This window comes from Euphorbia lathyris, chromosome 9 (genome assembly GCF_963576675.1).
Source record: "Euphorbia lathyris chromosome 9, ddEupLath1.1, whole genome shotgun sequence".
In the NCBI taxonomy this organism is placed as follows: Eukaryota; Viridiplantae; Streptophyta; class Magnoliopsida; order Malpighiales; family Euphorbiaceae; genus Euphorbia; species Euphorbia lathyris.
In genome coordinates, this window is record NC_088918.1 from 79,438,490 (window position 1) to 79,463,363 (window position 24,874).

The 24,874-nt window shown below is 34.5% G+C and overlaps 1 protein-coding gene across 4 annotated transcripts; it reads left to right on the plus strand.

Moving 5' to 3' along the window:
• The first annotated feature begins 4,626 nt into the window (after positions 1-4,626).
• Positions 4,627-21,928, plus strand: LOC136207365 (ribosome assembly protein 1). 4 transcript variants are annotated; one of them, XR_010676614.1, is made up of 9 exons: positions 4,627-8,112; positions 8,888-9,062; positions 10,006-10,067; positions 12,345-12,426; positions 16,441-16,498; positions 16,645-16,769; positions 16,878-16,965; positions 19,539-19,622; positions 19,720-19,765. XR_010676614.1 is itself a non-coding variant. In XM_065998631.1 (9 exons), exons 1-9 carry the CDS (start codon positions 5,039-5,041, stop codon positions 21,685-21,687), a joined length of 3,876 nt encoding a protein of 1,291 aa, XP_065854703.1. In that variant the 5' UTR covers positions 4,627-5,038; the 3' UTR covers positions 21,688-21,928. The 4 variants fall into 4 exon arrangements, 2 of the variants coding, with proteins under 2 accessions (XP_065854703.1, XP_065854704.1); XM_065998631.1 differs by lacking the exon at positions 16,878-16,965 and adding an exon at positions 21,543-21,928 and having other exon boundaries at positions 19,720-19,790; XR_010676613.1 differs by having other exon boundaries at positions 16,645-16,965; positions 19,720-19,766.
• The last annotated feature ends 2,946 nt before the right edge of the window (positions 21,929-24,874 follow it).

Genomic DNA, 24,874 nt, shown 5'->3' on the forward strand with positions numbered 1-24,874 from the left:
ATATATTTTATCTACAAAACAAAGTATTACAATTACACAGTTAAGTTCTGATTGCAACTAAATACATTTCTATCTTAAAAAAAATATTCTTACATATCAGCAAAAATATAACCCTGAAAAAAAAACAACTTCCTAAATCGAAACAATAAAAAATATGGTGGAAGTTTACGTTTTTTACTAATCTGACAGTTTATGAACTAAATTGATATTTAAATTCATTTTACACCGTTTCCATTTTATTATGAGATCTGTGTTTTGTCAATATATAAATATAATTAAAAAAATAAAAAAATGCTCTTATTGTCATCAATTACTTAAAAGTTTAATTTTAAATACTTTGTTTTGTAAAAAAAGCATACCCCATCTTTCTATTTGCAAACTTTTAAATCACGGACCTCTATTTGCAAGTAATGTAAACTATGAGCATTTTTTCGTAATTTTCCCTTTATTTAATATAGGAGCATATGTGACAACATGGACAAATACAAAGACATGTATATATATTAATCCGAAATAAACAAAATAAAAAAATTAGACCAAAATACAAAGGCATAGATGTGTATGAACCTTCTTTAACTTTTTTGCATTTTCTATTGAATTAAGGTCAAAATCCAAGCTAATTTTTCAAGGGATTGCATTTTCCAATGAAATAAGGTAAAAGAAAATTGGTAAAAAGAAATTGACATAACAGCCATTTTGGCTCCCCAAACTAAAGTTTTAAAGTAAATTAGGATCTTAAACTATCAAAATCATTATATACAAAAATCCATTGTAATGATCTTTCTGTTGGTTCAAAATGAGTTTAGAAAAGGGGGTTTGAAACTGTTCAATCGAATGAATTTCGATGATGGCTCAATTGATGATTTTTGCTTATGATGAAAATCAATTGATTGTTTTTGCTTAGTTAGGAAACTGATTAATGATTTTGATATTCTACCGTTCTAATTGACTTTAAAGCCTTAGAATGGAGAGCAAAATGGGTATTATGCCAAAATAATTTTTAGAGTCAAAATATAAATAAAATAAATAGAGGGACTAGAAATGAAATTAATCTAGGGTATAAAAGTAGAAATAAACAAATACAAGATTAAAACAAAAAATTAAAAATAAAGTAAGGGTTAAAATAAAAATTTAGGAGGTTGAGAGATGGGTAACATAAGGGAATGGTTAATCTCGGAGGAGATGTGTAATTAAGTAAGATGAATTTTTGATTTAAAACAATTGGTAAACGGAATAATTAAATTGATAGTTTAAACAAACAGTTCAAATATATTAGTAAAGATGAAAGAATAGTCTTAAGTGTGACTAAGTAACGATGACAACGGATATGGATTTTTTGGATGATCGGTATTATCTGATCCTAATGGAATATATATATAAACCATGTGTAAAGTGTGTGGAACCGAAATTAGATTTTAAAAATACTCATTACAGATATCAGACGGAAATGAGTATACCCTCAAGGTACTCGCTACCTATTATCTATTATGTATTTTTTAATTTGTATTTCCATCTGCTTAATAAACACATGCTAGGAATATTAGATATGGGTCGAATATTATCCGTCTATAAAAGAAAGGGGCCGAATCATAGTTATGTGTAATTAGGGTTAAGACTCAATTACCAACGATAAATAGATAGTTATTGCTTCAACCTTAAAGCTAATCTTGTAAGATGCATAAAAGAGAAAAGTGGCTCTTTTATCTCTCCTGAAGTCAACGTTGTCCACCGCTCCTCTTTCCCCTTATTCCATTATTCCTAGTGTGTGTGGATCATCAACTCTTCTCCTGGTGTGTCTCGGTGTAGTTGATTCGTGACTGGTGATACGTAATCTTGGTTTATTCTTCTATTGCAATCAATCTCAACGGATTATGCGCTATAAGAGGTAATACGAGAACCCACTTTTATATTTGTATGAATCAACCAACATTGGTATCAAAGTTATTTGGTTGTGTGTTCCGTCGTATTGATATACGAATAAGAAGAAATATGTAGTTTTTGCATGCTATAATTAATATATGTATTAAATTTGTGGTTGTTGGGCATGATTACATGTTTTCGGGCTTTTTTTGGTGAAAATGGCACTAGGATCGCCTAAATAGAGTGTGTTTTTCGATTTTATATTATAATTCGTAATTAAACAAATCCCAATCACGATAAAATGTGTGTGATTCTCAAACCCTAGTTTGTGTTCATCGTATGGATACCAGAACTTCACCAACGTGACTAAAGACCCCAAAATCCTATAAAAATATTAAAGTGAAAGGAGATTGGGAAGGCGTTGAGTGGCGTGCACGAGGCACATACAGATGTCATGTGCGGTGATAGCATCAAGCCAAATGTCATGTAGAGATTCGTCTATGCATGACATGCGGTCCATTAGTGGATGAATCACTTGATGCCATGTGTTGTGCATGTGCTACACGCACCAATAGTAAGAAGACATGTGGACACTAACCTTCATTTTGTATACACCATATTGCGCGTGTTAGCTGTGTCTTTATGTTGACGCACGGGGTTATCTAACATTATTTTGGTCCAATTTTTAGGCAGTTCTTGTTTTTGCAATATTTTTTTAATTTTTTGGATATATTTATATAATTTTTGAGTGAATATAGTATTTAACTTTGATTTTTAAATTATTACCAAAAACTTTGATTTTTAAATAATTTAAAAAACTACAGCAAATATTTTAAAAGTTTTATGTGGAATTTTTATATTACATTAAAGTCAAAAGTTATTATTAGAGACTTTGAGCTGAGATGACAAAAGCTGAAACAACAATGTTTATATATGGATAAATAAAAAAAAATAGTAGATTTAACCAGAATTTTTTTATTTAAACTGAACTGAAATCTAAACCAAAAATAACACGAAATCATGATAAATAGAAATATAAAATAACTAAACCAAAATTTTATTTGATGACGGCTTCAATATACATTGAAGATGTAATTGGTAATTTTAGAAAGTTAAGAAAATGATTACTTTTTAAGATATGAATTAGATATCTAATTGACTATTTTAGAAAATTAGAAACTTCAATTAATTTTTACGGTATAGATTGGAAACCAATTAGGCTTTAAGCTAAAAATAGTAATTGTTATTCTAACAAATTAGGTAAATAAAAAAAACTTATGATTATCTCGGTGGAGATATGACACTCATATATTTGGATCATTCGACAGTGCCTAGCGATGAAGAATAGGAACTGGGAGACTTGTTTTGTGCATATATATCGTGAGGGAAACAGAGCCGCTGACTGGATGGCAAGCTTCGTAGGAAAATTACCTTTGGATTATCACGAGTGTGATACGCCTTCTGCACGCATTCTCTAGATTCTTTTTGAGGATCGCAGTGATTCAATGCACAATAGAGTTATCTCAGTTTAGTTCCTTTGCTTTTCTTTGTCAGTTGTTACTATTAATTATTCTTGTCTTCATTTCTTTGTGCTCCAGGTGATTAACCCTCCTCTTGTTACCAAAAAAAATTTATGGTTTAATTTTTTTCTAAAAATGGTGTTTATGTTGTTCTTAGAAAGGGGTACAGATTAATCGTGGTTACGTGAATGAGGAATTTCAGCCAACTCTGTTAATGCTTATATGGTAAGGGGTAAGCTTGTCTAAAATCATTTTCATGGTTTTGACTTTTCAAATCATCACAAATATATATTTAGATAACTAGTTGAAGACTCGCCCATTATGCGGGTTAATTATATAATATATTATTTAATTGGTTTTTCTTTATTTGATCAGCTATAAAATTTCGTCGGTGAACTTGAACTATGATTTGATGGGCCGTAGGGTTGAGTTCGTCCTTCGACACAACTTTTATACACATAAGAAGTTTTTCGATTACGTCATCGTTAAATATAATCTGATGTTAGATATCTTGCAGTCTTTGAGATACTTATTTTTAATCCATCAACTTTAGTTTTAACTTAATTAACTAATTTAAGTGGTCAAAAAATAATGTTATCAAACACATTTAAATTAAATAAATGCTTAAGATTTTAATCTAAGTGATTAAATTTTGGTTATGAAATAAGTTTTGTTAAAAAAACATTATAACATATTATTGCAAATAAAATGATACTTCATTAGATAAAAGGTTACCAAATTTAAAAGGCAAAAAGTATATTTAAGTTATGAACTTTATATGTTCTAATGATTAAGTCCTTGAACAATTATTTTTAGCCATTGATTATTGATTTTGTTATGGATTTGATCTTTATTTAACTTTTTCATCGATTTTAGAAGAGGAGAAGATTGATTTAACGATTCTACTGCTGGAAATCACAAAATGGGAGATGAGAAGATCGAGTTTGGAAGAACCTACTAGAAATTAATTTTTGTAATTTCTTGTTACTTTTTACTCTCTGCCCATCTTAGTCAATAAACTTATATTTTTGTTTGTTCACGTCAATAAGCTGAACCGTTCTAACGATGCATGCCACCCAAACTTGACAAAAAAAATTAAATAAGGGCTAAATCCATAACAAAATCAATGATCAAGGCTCAATGTAAAAAATAATTGATTAAGGATTTAATCCTTAAAGCATACAAAATTTAGGGGCTTAAATATGATTTTGCCAATTTAAAAGCCAGTGTTGTTTTCTCGCACATTTTGATTATCACCGACTTCCACAGCCCTCTTCCCTTCGATTCAACTGGTGCCGCCGCCGCCGAACACCTTCCCCTCCAGCCACCACTACCGGTAATCGAATTGATTCCTTAATTTTTCCGTGCTTGCTCTTACAAAACGTGTTCCTTCCGTTTGTAAGCAGTTTAATTCGATCCCTCAGATTCAGGGTAGAGGGGCGGGAGGTGAGCCGGTTACGCGAGGAGCCCGAAGCTCGTCTTAGCCCCTGCTTTCTTAACTATCTGGGTTCGAGTTCGCAGCCGGGAGAGCAGTAGAAGGACATTTTCGTTTTTCTCTAGGTTACCGAATTGGGTATTTGCTTACTGGAACAAGTTTTGTTTCACTGCTTTTGCTGTTGATCTTCTGATAGCTATCTGTTCTATATAATTTCAGCAAAATGAGTGATTTCGAAACGGAAAATATTCGAAACATATGCATATTAGCACATGTTGATCATGGAAAAACTACTCTTGCTGACCACTTGATTGCTGCCACTGGTGGTGGTTTGATTCACCCAAAATTAGCTGGAAAACTTAGGTTTATGGATTATCTTGATGAGGAACAGAGGCGTGCAATAACAATGAAGAGTTCATCAATAGGTCTTCATTATAAAGAATATTCGATAAACCTCATAGATTCTCCTGGCCATATGGATTTTTGTAGTGAGGTTTCTACTGCTGCAAGATTGAGTGATGGGGCATTGGTTTTGGTTGATGCTGTTGAGGGGGTTCATATACAGACTCATGCTGTATTGAGGCAATCTTGGATTGAGAAGCTCACTCCATGTTTGGTTCTTAATAAGATTGATAGGTTGATTTGTGAGTTGAAGTTAAGTCCCATGGAAGCTTATACCCGGTTGTTGAGGATTGTTCATGAGGTAAATAGTATAATGAGTACATATAAGTCAGAAAAGTATTTATCTGATGTTGATTCATTACTTGCTGGGCCATCTGATGAATTGGGTGATGAAAATCTCGAGTTTATAGAGGATGATGAAGAGGATACTTTTCAACCGCAGAAGGGGAATGTAGCATTTGTTTGTGCATTAGATGGGTGGGGGTTTTCTATTTGCGAGTTTGCTGAATTTTATGCTTCAAAACTTGGAGCAAGCTCAGCTGCATTGCGGAAAGCTCTATGGGGTCCTAGGTATTTCATTCCCAAGACTAAAATGATTGTAGGGAAGAAAGGAGTTGAAGGAGTAAGTAAGGCTCGACCGATGTTCGTTCAGTTTGTGCTTGAGCCACTGTGGCAGGTTTATCAGTCAGCCATAGAGCCTGATGGGAATAAAGGGTTACTCGAGAAAGTCATTAAGTCATTTAATTTGAATGTGCCACCTCGTGAACTTCAGAATAAGGATCCTAAGTTTGTGCTTCAAGCTGTCTTGAGCCGCTGGCTTCCTTTGTCAGATGCAATTTTGTCGATGGTTGTAAAGTGCATGCCAGACCCAATTTCTGCCCAGTCTTTCCGAGTTTCACGACTGCTTCCCGAGAGAGAGGCTTTACATGATGTTGACTCGAGCATTATTGATGATGCCCACCTTGTGAGAAAATCAGTTGAGATTTGTGATTCCAACCCTGAAGCACCTTTGGTTGCCTTTGTATCCAAGATGTTTGCTGTACCGACAAAGATGCTACCTTCAAGGGGTCCGAGTGGGGATATTTTGAACAGTCATATTGATGAAAATGGGAGTGAATCTGAAGAATGTTTCCTTGCATTTGCAAGAGTTTTTAGTGGGGTTTTATGTGCAGGACAACGAGTGTTTGTGCTTTCAGCATTATATGATCCATTAAAGGGAGAGTCAATGCAGAAGCATGTGCAGGAGGCCGAGTTGCAGTCATTGTATCTCATGATGGGTCAAGGTTTGAAACCAGTAGCCTCTGTCAAAGCAGGGAATGTCGTGGCAATCAGAGGCCTTGGCCAACATATTTTAAAAAGTGCTACTCTTTCATCAACAAGAAACTCTTGGCCTTTCTCCAGTATGGCATTTCAGGTTTCCCCAACTCTAAGAGTTGCAGTTGAACCTTCTGATCCTGCAGACATGACTGCTTTGCTGAGAGGCCTGAGGCTTTTGAACAGGGCAGATCCGTTTGTAGAGGTCACGGTTTCTTCTAGAGGTGAGAATGTTCTTTCTGCTGCTGGAGAAGTTCACTTGGAGAGGTGCATAAAGGATTTGAAGGACAGATTTGCAAAGGTGAGCCTGGAAGTCTCTCCGCCTCTTGTGTCATATAAGGAGACCATTGAAGGTCATGCATCCAATGCTTTAGAAAATCTGAATTCATTGAGTAGAACCTCAGATTATGTTGAGAAGGTGACACCAAACGGAAGATGTGTTGTTCGGGTTCAAGTCATGAAACTTCCACCTGCACTAACCAAGGTGCTTGATGAAAGTGCTGATATACTTGGAGATATTATCGGTGGCAAGCTGTCGCAATCTAATAGAGATGTCAAGGCACAGAAAACAAGCATTATACAAGAGGACAATCCTGTAGAAGTGCTAAAAAAACGGATAATGGATGCTGTAGAAAGTGAAATTTCTTCATGGAATGACAATGACAAGGATCGAGCTGAGAAATACAAAAAGAAATGGCAAAAATTTGTTAAGAATATATGGGCACTTGGTCCTAGACATGTAGGTCCTAACATCCTCTTCACTCCGGATTTGAAAAAAAAGAGTGACGATTTCTCAGTTCTTATTGGGGGTTCACCTCATGTTTCTGAAAAATTGGGCTTGCTGGATGACTCTAGTGACAATGATATGGTTGGTGATACTACCGTTGAAGGCACGCGGGGATTATACATGAAAGCAGAGACTCTTCAGAATAGTGTAGTGACTGGGTTCCAACTTGCAACAGATGCTGGACCTTTATGTGAAGAACCAATGTGGGGAGTAGCTTTTGTTGTTGAGGTTTCCATATCTCCACCAGCTGAACAGTCTGGTGAGTCCGAATCTATTCAGCAGTTTGAGCGTGATGTTATCTTCACGGGACAGGTTATGGCAGCAGTGAAGGATGCTTGTAGAGCAGCTTTACTTCAGAACAAACCCAGGCTTGTTGAAGCAATGTACTTTTGTGAGTTGAACACCCCAACCGAATATCTGGGTGCTATGTATGCAGTGCTTAATCGGAAACGGGCAAGGGTTTTGAAGGAGGAAATGCAGGAAGGGTCTCCACTTTTCACAGTCCACGCATATGTACCTGTTTCCGAGAGCTTTGGTTTTGCTGATGAACTTAGAAGATGGACTTCAGGAGCAGCAAGCGCTCTTCTTGTTCTTAGCCATTGGGAAGAACTTTCCGAGGATCCCTTTTTTGTACCCAAAACAGAAGAGGAAATTGAAGAGTTTGGAGATGGTGCCAGTGTTCTGCCAAATACGGCAAGAAAACTCATTGACGCTGTTCGTAGGCAGAAGGGTCTCCCAGTGGAGGAAAAAGTAGTCCAACATGCCACTAAACAGAGGACACGGGCTCGTAAAGTGTAACTATTACTTAACTATAAGTCTTTACTTTCATGAGGTATTATAGGAAGTGTATGATCTCACAAATTGACCCTTTTCGGTACTACAGATTATAGTTTAAAATCTTTTTTGTAATTGGTGAGTTTTTAGTTTATTCCTAGATTTAAATTAAGCGTGTGTTGTATCTCGTAAGCAGAGAGTTAGAATGTTCTGTATATTAGAGCTAAGCTATCAGTTTTGCTAATGATACATACTGCTTTTTGGTTGCATTATACCTTGGAATGTTTGGATTTTCATCTCCATTACGATGAATGAATTTAATGTTGGATGTTTTTCGTAGCGTTTCCATGTTTCGTGTCCGTGTCGGTTTCCCTTTCTTTTCCGTCTCCATTACTGTTTCCTAGCTATATTTTTTCAGAAATAACGTTTCCAGTTGTCCATTTCAGTTTCCATTTCCATTTTTGTTTCCGTGCAACATAGGTGAACTGATGTTTTGGACTCATGATCTATTAATTTACGGATCAAGTAATTGGTCAATTCTGTTCTTGCACTTATTGTCAAGTAACTGAAGTGACACCTTTCCATCCTTTGGCCACCATTTGATTGACTGATTTAAGAGTCATCCTGCTGCTTCATATAGAGCTGCTCCTGATCACTCATCAGGCACTAATAATGGTGGGAGGTACAACTCTTTTGGTTAGAGTTGGTTTTTAATCGTTCATTTTGTTTTATTTTATGAATATATATCAGGGATTGAGATTGATTTTGACCTTTAACTTCATTTTGTCATTGCAGGATTTCATTGGCATTTAGGCTTATACCACAGGGCAATGCTATATTAGATTGTTCTCCAATTGCAGCAGCTGGTCATGTCATACCCCAAAGTTATGTGCCAATATCTGTTAGTCAGTTTATGGATGATCTCTCTGCTGAGGAGGATGTCATGTGCAGTCAACCTGATAACAATTATGTAAGTAGATATAAGCCTCGTATCTTTTTGTCAATCAATTTCTTTTCCTCTCTCAGTTGCTTGATTTGGGTAGTGCTGAACTAGGTAGTGGTCAAATTGTCGGTTCCTAGTAGTTTTAAGTGGTTTTATTAACTTTCTTTTCATCGAGAACAAATACCCTACAGATATTTAGCTCCCAAAAACGTTCTTAGATAAACAGTTGCAAACTTCTTTGATGTAGGAAATAGTTTGGATCTGCTTAATACCTAGTAATGCTTTTGTTTTGGCAAAACTTGAATGCCTAATGAAGGTTGGTGTCTATAATGCTGCTGCTGCAATGACATGGAGCTTTTCTGGAGCACCACAATGAAGAATAACAAACGTGATTTTAGTAAAGTAAACTAGATGAAGGAAAAAGTAGCAAGCATAAAATCCAAATTTCTTTTATCAGCGAGAAAGACAAGGGGTTGACTTGATGACATCAGTATGCTTGAATACTTGTGACTTACTCAGTTACATATTTTACTGTCTTCTAATTGAGAGAATCCATATGGAACTCTAAAGTAGTAAAAATATACTTTTAAGAAAACTCTCTAAAAATTTACCATAATGCATGACATAAAACTCCTAAATAAATATACACCTCTTTTCAACAGGAAAATAGAAATTTATAAATAACATCAATAGTAGATGAAATTGTTTTTCTTTAGTAGCATTGCTTGTTTTATATTTGACTGAGTTTTTCATCTATAAGCTCTTGGGAATAGAACATGGTTAAAGTTAAAAATGTAGCATGCTGCTTGGCAAGCCTTTTGAAAGAATAATTTCTATTTTTCACCATTTACTCCTTTGCCAGAAATTTGTTTGTTATTAATTAACTATTTTTCTTTTACAAATACATGAACTGAATTTTCATTTCAACTATCTATCATATGAAATATGATAGTGAATCTTGAATTTGCAGGTTGCTCGATCTAATTTGACTAAAGAACCATCATTGAGAAGTGTTCTTTCTGATCCATTATCGTAAGTTGTTCTTTGTGCTTTTCTATTTTTGCTTAGGCATAAGCATGACAATGTCCAAGTTTCTCTCACTTAAGATTTGGATTCAAACGAGATATTGCCATCTCTATGTGATAATGGCAGGGTAATTGCATTGTTGGTCACTGATTTTATATCTTAATTGCAAAAAGGTACTGAAATTCAATTTGTGATTTTTTAGTCATCAAATTTTTCAATTTTGTGGCAGGGGAAGTCACTGATTCAAATTTGGTGGTTGATTTGCTAATGTACCAATTCACAGTTGATTATTATTTTGTCATTTAATTAAAAAAGGGTCTAAATTATTTTGTTGTGATTCTATATGAAAGTTAATTTTGTTGCAACTGGAAGTCAACCACCTGAATTCAGTAGTGATTTGCTGACACTACGATTATAAATGAATCTATATTTGCTATCACAAATGAAATTATTTCTGATGTGGTAATTTGAAAACATTGGTAATACTTGACTTTTTCACTTTTTTTTTTTCTTTTTTTTTTTTTAAGAAATCCAGTATGTTGCTCCTCTTTCCTCTGTCACTTCACCATCAACTTTCTATTCTTTGGGACTGATAGAATTAATAACAGAATCGAACTAGTTGTAAGCAAAATATGACATGACTAAACCATATCATATATCTAGTACACTCTTCGATTTCATATCCAGAACGTTTTATGGCAAAAGTGAACCAGAAAAGAGAAAAAAAGATAAGCATACTATATGAAATAAAATTGCTAGGATTGTCATATAAGCAAATTATTAATCATAATTCAGTGAGAAACCTTACACTCCAACAAATTAACGTTTGTTTTTCTTTTCTTATCTTATTGGGGAGTAAAGAGGTTGGGTTCCTAATGCATTGCTAGTTGATTTTTTTTTTTTTTTTTTTTGGAAGCATTAGGTTCAATGTTGGATACTTCTAATATTTGCCACGCTGGCGAATGAGTGGCCAGCTTATGATGGGTGACTTTCTATTGCAACAACATTAAAATTTGATGAAAGTTATAGATCCCTTCTGTTATTAAGTGATAAGTTTAGTGACTACTGGTGTGTTCTTTACTCAATATTTAAAGTGGCATATCCTGATTGTAACTAGATTACTGTTCTAGGTGTTGTTATGAAGAGATCATTTGGATCTTGATGTGGAAAAAAAATTCTCACGTTGGATTATAATTTTGGCAAGCAGGATAAAGTAGGCCCAAAATGAATATTTCATACCAATTGATAAACTTGATATCTAGGTCAATATCAACCCAAAATGGCATGTGCATGTGATTCATGATTTTGTAACAAAGTTTCAGTTTGTGATTTGGACGACTATAATTTTGAATTGATTTGAGAAAAAGATGACAAGGTCAGGACGAATTTGAGTTGAAAAAGTTAATTTTGAACCAATTTGGCCCTGTCTATTTAATGAACAATTTGATATTTTAACTGTTAAGATGGTTAAAGGCAAGTATAAGTTGCTTTTAAGATAGATTTGATATTTTGGATGATCTGATCATAGAAATTCTAGAATGGCCAAAGAATAGTTTCAAAGTAATTGGGTTCACAGTCTGCCTTTTTGGAGTAATTTCAACTTTTAAGGCTGTAAACAGTCATATTGTTTTATACTATTTAATTCATTTCATTGCAATGTTTAAGCCCTGTATCTTTTGCCTAAGTTCATTCGCATTATTTTTTGCATGCCAATGTACTTTGGTTTAGCTCTTCCATTTCTTTAAGAAACATACATTTCATTGCCCTTTGTTGACCTATTCATGTTTTGAACTTCATTTTCCCAAGCACTTTTGCATTCATCTAAATATATCACCATTATGATTGTGTCTAACTAGTATGCAACATGCTTTTGGTAATAACCATTGAAAATTGTTTATGACATTCTTTTACTATATTTGCTTTGCGAGTTGTCTGTTTCAATGATATTTACCTATGTGTAATTAAACAGTATTTGACTATTCCTAGTAGTAATTCTTGAAACGTCTCCTTCACATGTCTTAGATATTGTGGCATTCTCTGTTCTGAACTCAATTATGTCAGATTCTATTGCTCTAATAGGTTGAGAATCATATCATTGTTCTGATGGTAGAAAATGCTAGAAGAATGAGTAGTTGTTTTGTATAATAAATTGATATATTGTTCTTTCTATTATGTTTCATATTTCTTGGATATGTACTAATTGGATTTTTTTTTAATTAAGTTCCATTCAATTTCTCAATTGCATCTCCTCATTTTTTACCTTTTTGGTTCTTGGTGTTGTAGAGGTGCATTTCTTGATGATGCTGTGTTTTTCTCATGTGGACATTCCTTCGGAGGTCTCATGCTAAAGAGAGTTTTTGAAATGGTGAGTAGGATATGCGTTATTTTCTGAATAACTAAGATGTACTAGTGTCTTAAATCTTAAAGAAATCTGTATAAGTTTGATGTGTGAATAGATGTTGGTTTCTTCTTCTCTTTACTACAAATAATAGAATGCATTTGGTTCATCCAAACATGTACTTCATTTAGCTATATGGTTGTTGAATTTGTTAATGCCTTGAATCTTCCAATGGTTTGGATAACTTATTGATAACAGTCTTAAACGTTGAGTTTTAAAAAATTATGAGGTAGATTGGAATTCGAAAAATATTGTCATAGATGAGGTATGCAAAGTGGAGAATAAGTTGTAGCTTTGAACATTGCTCAAATTATTTATTATTTGGCATTTTGAAGACTTTGTATTGTCAAAGGTACGAGTTCATTTATTTTGCGTTTGTGAAATTTAGATTTTTTATAGCTTTCATGAGAACTTTTGATCTAGGAATGTATTAGAGGCTTATATTCTTGGCTAAGTATACTGTGTTGTCAATAGCATCGGGATGGTGGGGTATTGAAATCATTTTTAGGAGGATGACACAATTCAAAACAATAATTGTACAAATTATTGCATTGACTGAAACTGACCTAAACAGGTTACTAGCATTGTTGCTATATTTATAGAGTTTAATTAGTCCTATATGTGTAAGACATTATAAAGGACATGTATGAGGGAGCGTGCACGAGTGTACGTACTAGTGTTGGGAAGACTGAAGAGTTCCCTATTACGATTGGAGTGCATCAAGGTTCCGCATTTATCCCATTTCTTTTTGCCATCGTTATGGATGAACTAACGAGTTCACTTCAAGATGGTATACCATGGTGCATGTTGTTTGCAGATGATATTGTGTTGGTTGATGAGACGAAAGAAGGCGTGGAGAGGAAGTTGGAACTATGGAGACAAACTTTGGAATCTAGAGGCTTTAAGTTGAGCCGAAGTATGACAAAATATTTGGAGTGTTGTCCATACCTCAGATTGCTTTCGGTATTTAGGGTCTATTATCCAAACGGATGGAGAAGTAGATGAAGATGTTGCTCATAGGATTAAATCTGGTTGGACGAAGTGGAAGAGTGCTACAGGTTTCCTTTGTGACCCCGACATGCCTAATAGATTGAAAGGAAAATTCTATCGCACGTCAATTAAACCAGCATTGTTATATGGTACGGAGTGTTGGGCAGTGAAACACTGTCACATTCATAAGATGTCGGTGGCGGAGATGCGTATGTTGAGATGGATGTGTGATCATACGAGAAAGGATCGGGTGAGTAATGAAATAATTAGGACAAAAGTAGGGGTTACATCTATTGAGAATAAAATGAGGGAAAACCGACTTAGATGGTTTGGCCATGTAAGCCGAAGAACACTTGATGCGCCGGTTAGGAGGATTGAAGAGTGGCAAAAGGATGTAACGGTAAGTGGTAGGGGAAGACCTAAGCAAACTTGGAAGAGGGTGATCGAGAGTGATATGAGTTTATTGGGGATTGAGGAAAATATGGTAGTGGATAGGAGGGAGTGGAGGGAGAGAATTTATATCGCCGACACGACTTGATTTCACGATTTTATATGATGGTTCATGTTAGCCGATCCCGAATCATTTCGGGACTAAGGCTTTGTTGTTGTTGTTGTATATGTATAAGACATTAAGGGGGTGTTTGTTTCAGCTTTTCGGATTGGTGTTTGGTTAGGCTTATACAACAACTTTTAGCTTTTTTTTTTTAATAGAAACAACAGCTTTTTGGAGATTTTTGAAGCTTTTCATGAACTGTTCGTATTTATATGATGTTGGCAAAATTATCCTTCTTAGCTCTATAATATTATTACTGAATGAAAGAACAAGGTTTTGCTCCATTCAATAAATTATCACTTTCAGTTTTTATTTAGTTATTTAGATTGTTTTTATTAATTTGTGTGACAATTTTTATTTTTATAATTTATTTATATTGATTAATTTAAAACATGTCCATATTAAACATTTTACATACTAACAGTAAATCATAATTTTACCAAACACTAATAATTAATTAATTAATTAATCAGCTAACAGCAGCAACAACAACTATTAGTTAACCGTTGAACCAAGCATGCCCTAAGACAATAGACTCATATCAATCCTAATCTCTCAAAGGATTTGGATTTGTAAAATGCTCCTAATACAGGTTATAGTCAGACTTTAATGATGTCTTCCTATATTAACAAGAACCCATAAATATATCTGAAATTATACCAGTTGAGCTGAAAACTACAAATGCATCTTTGATTTATTAAAATGATAAGACCTTAGGCTAAAAGGCGTGAATAACGTACATTAGACATAAGAGTATATTCTACATTCATATAGTTTCTATACTCAGTTTTTCTTAAGCATAGTTATTAAAGGTGCGCCTATGGTGCATGGCGCACCAGGCGCAGGCCTTAGCGCCGTGACACCCCCATGGCGTGGCGCAACCGCCATGGCACGCGCCTGGTGCGCCATTTTGCGCCAAGGGGCAGTTGCCAAAGGCACGCCTTGGTGAGTTAGGGGCAGTTTTATGGGGTTTTTGACAGTTACATATATGGAACAAGTGTTCTGAAGGGTCCAAAATGAGAAAAAAAAAACAAATATTAAAAAGGAAGAGAGGGATTATACATTTGAATTAATTAGAAGAGACAACCACAAAATCTTATTATAAGAGGAAGAAGTTTAGTAGAACAAAACACAGAAAACGAATTCAAATAGAAACAAAGCAGTAAAGGGAATTCAAATTCAACATGGGTGATTAATTTGGAGAGTTTTGATGAGGAGTGGAATTTAGGATTTAGTATTCAACTTTAGCTTTCTAACATGGGGTTTATTTTGCATTTTAAAACTTATTTATGCTTAATATTGTCATGATTTAGTATTCATTGCATTTTATGTTAGTTTTATAGTTTTATAATTTTTGTTTTTATAAGTGCGCCTTGTCTCGCTATGGTGCGCGTCATGCGCCAAGGCTCCAGGACCCCTAGCGCCTTAGTTCGCCATGCGCCTTTAATAGCTATGTTCTTAAGTTCACTACTGGTTAGCTTTAACAAATGATATACTTTTAATCGGTATAATTTCAATTTCTAGTCTTTGTACTCTCCTATGCATTTATTAATCTTATAGTCAAAACAAGACTACCAGAGAAGTTCTTGAGGACCCAAATCTATTATGGGTTAGGACTTAGAAGTTCATATCTTTAAGATAATGGGGGATAGAAGAGGAGGTATGAATGGAGCAGTTTAGGAGGAAGATACTAGCATTGTAATGTCTGATTTTGCGCCATCTTTTGGAAAGTAAGGAGTGTCCTTTCCAAAGTATCTTATTGAATGTTAGTAGGTGATGTCAAAAAATGTTGGAAAAGTAGCCACTCAAGAGGAATAAACGAAATTTCCAAAAGATGGTTCAGAAGTACCCCGATAGAGGAAATTGAATATGGTGGCTTCGGACCCTTTCTGGCTTGGATTTTTCTTTGATATAAGTTCTTGTACATTATTTAAAAGGATGGTTGGGGCAATGAGGCGACCTTTTATGTGATTTCATCCTTCTATTTTCTTCTATTATGTTGTCTTATGTCAGAGATCAATATAAGATCTATGATTGAGCTTTAACTATCAGCTTCAGCTTTTAGTTCAATTGGTTCCATGACATGGTATCAGAGCCTCTTGGACTAAACGGTCGAGGGTTCGAGGGCTGCAAGCCCAAAGGGCATTTGAGTGTGGGGGTGTGTCAGTGATTAATATAAGATCTATGATTGAGCCTTAACTATCAGCTTGAGCTTTTAGTTCAATTGGGTCCATGACATCTTACTAGTTCTATATCAGAGGAAGAAAAGAATCATGTATTAATTGTTTCTAGTATGTCCTTTTTGGTTTTAGATGGTCAATGATTCTGTTTTAATTATCATATAATTTCGTTGACCCTTTAATTTGTTTTATGAAGATATTTCTTGTTTGTTTTTACTTAGTCTTACTTATAAAAGGAACTTTCTTTTTGCACCACAGTCGAGATGTACTCTCTGCAATGCACAAATCGAGCCTGGGTCTTCCATTCCTAATTTTGGTAAGGTCTTCATTGGTTTTATATGTAACTTGAAATTTTTAACTCGCTCTATCAACTGCATCAGTCTCATGTAGTTGTGTTGCATATTAATTTCCTTTCAATGCCTTCTAATTCATATTTGTTCTTAAATTTTGACTTGTATGTAGCTTTAAGAGCTGCAGCTGCAGCAGTGAAACAAGAGGATGATCGGCGATTATTTCATAATGCTGCTCTCCGGAAACGTCGCAAAGAAATGGGTGACCAAACAGATCACATCAAAAGATCAAGTAGGGTATGGACCAAATATACTTTATGATTAATGTTCAGTAATTTGTGCATGCTCCACAACTGCTTGTAGATAGGTGTTATCCTAGGAAGCACTTACACTTCTAGGATGTAGGTGTTATCCTAGGAAGCACCGACACTTCTAGGAGGTCAATGTACGAGACACTCCGGGGCATTGGGAGACACGCATCCGACACTCCAAAGTAAGTGTTTTTTTATGAGCATCTCCAACACTAACTAGCTATTTGATTCTCTAAAATAATATAAAATATTAGTTTAGTTAAATCTAGCTAGCCAAATTTATGTCTTGCTCCAACCATGCTAGCTATTTGACTCTCTATTTGATTATTTTATCATTAAAAGTGATTAAATTTAAAGAAAAAAAGAAAAAGTAGAAAAAAGATACAAAGAGGAAAGAGAAAGAATGAATAAAAAATAGAAATAGCTAGCCAAAGAGACTAGCCAAATTTAACTAGTGAAAATGGCTAGCTATTTATTTTAGAGAGCCATGTCACCTTGTTGGAGTGGTCACTCTCTAAATGGCTAGCTAAATTTGACAATTTAGAGAGTCATGTCACCCTATTGGAGATGCTCTAATATGGGACACTTGTGAGACACTTTGGGGACACAGCTTCTGAGTTAATTAAGTAGAATATATAGATTTTTTTAAAATAATTTTACAAAAAAGAGGAGTTGATATTAAAAATAAAACCCTAACAAAAAAGAAAGAATGCAAAATCTAAAGAAAAGAATATCTAGCAGCCGCCCCTTTTTTGGTGTTAAATAATCAATAGTTTGAAGTATTAAATATTTTTTTTGATGAATTAATGACTTACTATGGATGTTATTTATAGTTTATAATGACTTACAAATGTTATATATATATATATATATATATATATGAATTTGACGTATCCCTGCCGTACCCGTGTCTCATATTTCTTAAAAATGCCGTTTGCCACACACCGGCTTCCTAGGTGTTATCATTGCTCATTGTGCCTGGATGAGATCTGGTATTGCTTCTTGTTTATTGTCAAACATGGGTTGATAAGTAAGAGCATTTGTCATTCTGCATTCTAATTTATATAGGCAAAACACACTGTTTTTATTCCCTTCTTTTGCAGAAAAGGGGGGGAGGGGAGTGTTTACTCGCATTTCAATTGTTTGAGCCCTCAAAGTTCTTAATTTTTTCATTTCTCTCGCTCTCCTTTTTAAGTAGAGTAGAAAATAATGGAACTTTTCTTACCCAGCCTGCCTTTGTGAAGGACCATACTTTTCATTGCGTACCTTGTGTTCTTTACGGCTCCCAAAAAAATCTTTATAAGAGTACAAATTTGAAGGTATATATGAGAGCACAAGTTAGACCTGTTCAAAAGCCCACTGGCCTGCCCAACCCGTCCAGGCCCGCTCTTCAGAGACTGGGCTTGGACATATATATTTCATAATAGGCCCAGTCCAGTCCAAGCCCGCTTAGGCCCGAATATAAAGTAGGTTGGGCCTGGGATCTATCTCAAAACCCAGGTCCAGCCCGGTCCGGTCCGAATTTTTAATAATAATCTTAGTTTAATTAATTTTATAGTTTAATAAACTTTATATTCAAATTAAAAAAAACTTTATATTCCAAAAATAGATTTTTTCAGTTTCTTAAATATAAAATATGTAACATTTTCAAATATAAAATAAAATTATAAAACTTTAGCTGTACTATTTCAATTGATGATATACTATTTGTAGTTTATAAAAAAAACAGTACCATTTATTAATTGTATTTCATAATCAGTTATACTTTATGGATTATTTGTTGATTAGTTTGTATTTATAAATTTATAAAAAATACATTTAGGATTAGCTATTTCCAGGAAGTTTGTTATTTAAAGTAGTCTGATGTTGGTTTATTAGTAGAATAGGAAAAAAAATTCAAACTTTATCCATATTTATTTTCTTATAGAATTTGAAACATTGTGGACGGGCTGGGCTGGGGATTTGTATTTTTGGCTCGAGCCCAGCCCGGCCCGAGCCCGTACTTTGAAAGTTATGGGCTAATTTGGACCTGGAGAAATGATATTATTGGTAAGCCCGGTTAAGCCCGAGCCCAGCCCGGTCCAACCCATGAACAGGTCTAAGCACAACTGAAATTTGAGTGTTCAAAACTTCTGAAATGATCTTCAAGTGCCACACCTCTCTAAATATTGTATTTTTAACAGTTTATCCTAAGTAAGTTAAGATGAAGGTTTGGTGGTTGTTATTGTCGTTATCATAGAAGAAGCTCGAGAATTGCAGGGGCCAAGTTATGTGTTTTTCCATTTAATTATGATAGATTATTAGAGTCGGGACTGAGGAAATTGGACAACATTCCTATTATATCTGCAAACTGTAATTCAAAAAAGTGATAAGGTACCAAAATGACCTTAAAGTTTTTAGGGAAGTGTCAATTTAACCTCAACATTTGTGAAACTACCAATTTAGCCCCGCTTTGGGTAACGGAACTTGGGGCTAAATTGGTACCACTTCACGAACGTTGAGGCGCCAAGTTCCATTACCCAGGCTAAATTGGTACCGTTTCACAAACGTTGAGGTTAAAGTGTTGCTATGTTAAATTGACACTTCTCAAAAAATCTTGAGGCCATTTTGGTACATTATCCCTTCAAAAAATGGTGCACGTGTTGCAAATTTATTTTATTCATGTATTATTAATTTGATTAATGCGAGTAACTTATGCTCGTTTAACTACTCTTTTCGAACTGAAAGAAATTTATTTGTTTTTGTTATAATCCAGGAGAATGGAGATGTTACCGCCGATGATAGTTTGCTTAGGGGAGTGCAGTATCCATTTTCCGTCAATGAGAAAGTAGTAATTAGGGTTCGTTTTTTTACCTTGCCTGTTATTTACCATTGATTATGAACTCTCTTGCTTCTCAGTTTGATACCAAATTTGAATGACATGCTGAATCATACAGGGAAATAGGCGAACGCCAGAAAAGTTTGTCGGAAAGGAAGCAATTATCACATCACAATGTCTGAATGGCTGGTGAGTCAAGGACTCGTCTTTCTTGCTATTTTGTTCAACAAAACCTTCCCATTACATAACTGTACAGTGAATGAAAGTTGTGATCAATGATAGTGTGAGTTGCGACAATAATGTTTCAATCATATGGGTTTTGCTATTTACCGCCTCCACAGTACTGATCACCGCCCCATTGGACAATTTTGCCCTTGGGGAAATGTTTTTTTTTAGAGAAAATTCAAAATTTGGCCTAAACGGATCCGTGTAGGCCAAATTTTGAAATGTGCAAAAATCGTAAAATTTTTAGTGACGAAAAATACTAAATTGTTCAATTTTTTGTGACGAAAGATGCAAAATTCTCCAATTTTTTATGACGAAAAAAATGCAAAATCGTCATGAAAAATATGTATCATTTTCATGAGTTCTATGATAAAAAAATATAAATTTTAATGTTTCCGACTCGTAATCATCCATTTTCGGGGTTTGGGTTGTTACACATCAATTATTTTCATAATTTCAATTATTGTTGTTCGGGTTTATGATTTTGGAGAGAGAATTTTTAGTTTTTAATCAAAATTATGAGAAGGGCAAAAAAGTCCAAATGGGGGCGGTGATAAGTAATTTAGGGGCGGTATTTAGCAGCCGACTAATATTATAATACCATTGAGGATAAGTAGGGCTGTTGACAACTTCTGACGCGACTGTTCGACACATGATATCATTTTTAGTGCATTTATATCATTTAGAATCGCATGAATATATAGATACCGTAACACAATTACAACATGCTTATTGAATTGCAATAGAAAATTGAAGTGATGGGGGCAAGATTTGTCTCTTTTGGAACTGTGGTTTGTGGGGTAAATCATGCTCATGGTCACTGAACTTTATCCCAACTAACATTGTGACCACTAAACTTCAAAACGTAACGTAAAAGTCATTCAACTTTTCTAGCAAAAAAAAGCACTCAATCTTATTAGTAGGTAGGTAGCCCTTCGCTGTGAAACCGATGAAATTATATTCTAAGCGAGTTTAATTCTTCACAATTTTTTTTTTTGTTTTGCGTTCGTTTAGGTGGTGATTGGTTAGGAAAGAAAAAGTGAATTTTTAGAGAGAGCTCTGAAAATGGTGATTTTAGAAAATAAAAACGTATTTCCATGGTAAATGTGGTTCTAAACAACTTTAATTTTTGGACTTTTCTATTTTGAGGTCGCCAATGGTCATTTTGAGGAGTTAATTGAAGTTTAGCGTCTATAATATTAGAAAGTGTAAAATTGAGGGACTTTTATATTACATTTTGAAGTTTAGCAGCCATAATGTTAGTAGAGGTGAAATTCAGTGGTTATGAGTGTAATTTGTGGGATGATACTGATTTTAATTTGATCAAGAACGCTACTCTTTGTGATCAAATGTGGAAGTGTCACATATTAGTATGAATTGGGCCGTTAACTAAAAGTTTAAGCTTTTAGTCAATTCGTTTGCTAACATGGTATCAGAGCCTCTGAAATCAAGTGATCAAAGGTTTGAATCCTGACAACCTCTTTTGTTGTTTAAATTTCAAGTTATGGTAAAATGGTCTTGTGTATGCTTCAAGTCTAGTTGGCATTCACGTTGTTAATATGGTTGTGTGTTGTGTTATGCATGCTTCAAGCCCAGTGGACATTCACGTGCGGTGGTCTGTCAGATATTAATATGAATTAAACCATTAACTATCAACTTAACCTTTTAGTTTAGTTGGTTCGATGACAAAGGGTATCGATGATTCTTGTGTTGTAGGTACTTGCTTAAAATCATCGGAAGTGGCGAGAATGTCCGCCTGCAATATCGTTCTCTTCGGAAAATTTCGATCTCTCAGGCGACGATGAATGACGAGAGGAGTGCTTCAATGCAGATGCAGAATCACAACTCAGAGAAGTCTTAATTATATGCAATAGAGCACACAACCAGTACCATATATATATATATACACACACACACACAGAAATGCTTGGTTTTGGAGAAGAGTTTGATATGGGTGTATATTGTATCATTGTATGTATCTGAGTTTTATTTAAGCTAGAATTAGATTAGTTTAGCAGCTTGTAGAGAAACCAAACATACACATTGAAAATTATGACTGAAATGATTTTGTTTTCTAATTAATTATTTTTCTTTTTATCAAATTTCATATCCTTATTTTACATTATGGAAGAATGTTCAATGAGTTGAATGTATGGCTGTGAATGAGCCACTGTGCTCGATTTAGCTAAGTTTAAAAAATAATTTATCAAACTGTTTTCTCGGTCACGAATCTTGTCATCTATACTTCACACATGCGTTATTTTAATAGTAACAAATCACAAACATATGTTGGGATGTGAAAAAAATATTAAAAATATATTGTCTTTTGTAAGAATTAGACAAAAATTCAAAAAATTCACTGAATTTATAAATATTAATTTCTAATTTTATTATTAAATTACAAAAAACATTATATATATTTTTTTAGAACAAATTGATATGCAATTGGTGCAAAATAAAGAAAAAAATGACTGTATTTTATAATCTATATATAATATAAAACAGTAACGATGGAGCTGAGGTGTCACTTCATTATTTTTTACTGATAAAAAATATAATATAATATATAATATAATATATTAATTTTAATTATATTATTATATTTATCTATAAAAAGATTATTTAAATTAAATATGAAAATAAAATAATAATATTTAATTTATATAGCACCTTTATATCATTAATTGTAATTATTAAATTATATTTGTTGTTAATATTTATATATTAAGATGAATTCGTGCATCGCACGGGTCAAAAACTAGTAGTGCTTGAAATTGATCCAATTTATCAACGTTAGAGGTAAAATTTCTCTTGGCTACAAAAATTAGGGTTAAAATTGCATCATTTTAGACGTTAGGGGTAAAATTGCTCCTGACCCAGCACGTTAGGGGTATTTTTGCACACCTTAAAAAGAAGCAGTATAGGTAGAGGCAGCAGATCGTTTTCAAGCTATGACAGATCGTAGATGTCAATTGCCACCATCGTCGATCTACTTAGTATTAGAAGTTTTTTTTAAGACAATTTGTATCGAATAACAATTATGTACTAAAGTATATTTTTTCAATTAATGCTATTTTATCTAAAAAAATTTACATAGAGTTTTGCCCCCTCCCCCCCTCAAATCCTTGATCCGCCACTGACTGTGTTCGGCTGAATTCATAGAGGAGTCAGAACGGTGAAACTTGACTTGAAATCTCGTGAGCAGGTTCGGGTATATGTTCATCAAGCTTATTATAATGTTCTTGATCACGTTCATGGCAAGCTTGCTAAAATTGATTTTTTAATAATAGTATTCTGTAAATGGGGGACATATAAAATAACACAGTTTTGTGTGTTGAAACACCTTTCCACATGATTTTGATTTGACAAATTATTTAAGTAAATATCCATGATAAAAATATTCCAACACTATTAAGTTTAATTGCTTTGATTTAATTGTGCTAATGAGTTTGTTCAATGTTGAGCAAGTTGATTAATAAGAACAGGAACTAAGTATCCATAAGAGAAAGTCAAGACAAAGTCAGCTGATGAAAGTCACACATCCGGAGCTGAGTTAAAATACAACTCAGCATTGAGAAAGAAAATGTCTTCTTCAGAAAAGCTTGAAGGCGAAGCCGCTATGTCAAGCTGAGTGGTCGTCAGGTCAGCTTCAATATTGATCAGCGTTGAAAACAAAACCTGTCCTATTCTGAGTAAAATTCAGAAGACATAGAAATCTATCAGAAGGACCTTTTCAAGAAGCATAGACTATCTGACGCATACAACAAAACAAACCTAGCGTCTGACGAAGACAGGATTGGCCTGCAGCACTGAGTGCTAACTAAGTGGTGACGAAAGAAGAACGTTTCCCCACAACGGCTATGTCGGGATTCAAATCATTGGTACCTCGGACATCACTATAAAAAGGCAATTCCAACACTTCAATCTACACAGATCTTCATCAAGTCTACTCATTGATAAAGTACAAAATAGAAGCTCTGTCCTGAAAAGAAAAAGCAAGCTCTTACACCAAACTCCTATTTTTGTGTAAAAGTCTAGAGTGATTTATTCATCTAAAGTGTTACTTTGTTGTATCAAGAACAAATTCTTATCATTTGTAAAAGGTTAGAAAAGAGAAGCTGAGTACTCGGTTATAGTACTCAGTGGTAGAGAGAGGCTGAGTACTCGGTTATAGTACTCAGTGGTAGAGATAGGATTGAGTAGACGAATAGAGGACGGTACTCTTGCATACTCAATTGCTATTGTAAACGGTTTGTGCTCTACCTTTAAAGAGCTCAGTAGAGGATTCAAAAAGCTCGGAAGGATTCCCGGGGACTGGACGTAGGCGGAGAGGCCGAACCAGGATAAGTCTGCTGAGTAACTTCTAACCCTTTATCCTTTGATATATATATGTATTGCTTGCTAAATATTACTCGGTAAAATAACAACTTGTATACGCCGAGCTGAGTAATCTGAGTGCTGAGTTGGAAACTGACTTAAGTGTTGCTTCCCAACTCACAATTGAAACAGCTCTAGTTAGCAGTTGACTAAAGCTGTCTCAAAATCCACTCAACGGTGCTGACCTAGAGACTGAGTAAAAGTATTAAACTTAAAATAAGTCAGCCTTAATTAAAAATTTTATAATAGTTCCTAACCCCCCCCGGAACTAATACTGTCACGTTACACGGGACCAACAAGTGGTATCAGAGCCTAACAACTCACTAATCAAGATAAAACTATCTTGAGCTGATCCCTGTAATGGCTGAGAACAGCACTCATTTTCTTCCTGGAAACCAAACAACTCAGATACTCCCTGAGGGATTATCTATAACTAGGCCTCCTTTGTTCTTCGGGGCCAACTACACGTTTTGGAAAAACAGGATGAAAAACTTCATTCAGGCAACAAATATGAGTGCATGGCTAGCTATAGTCCAAGGCCCTTTTGTTCCCTATGAAATCATTGACGGCGTAAAAGTCGTTAAAAGCGAGGCTAAATGGTCAGAGGATGACCTTAAGAAATTACAAAATAATGCTTCGGCTATAAACATGCTTCACTGTGCTTTAGATGC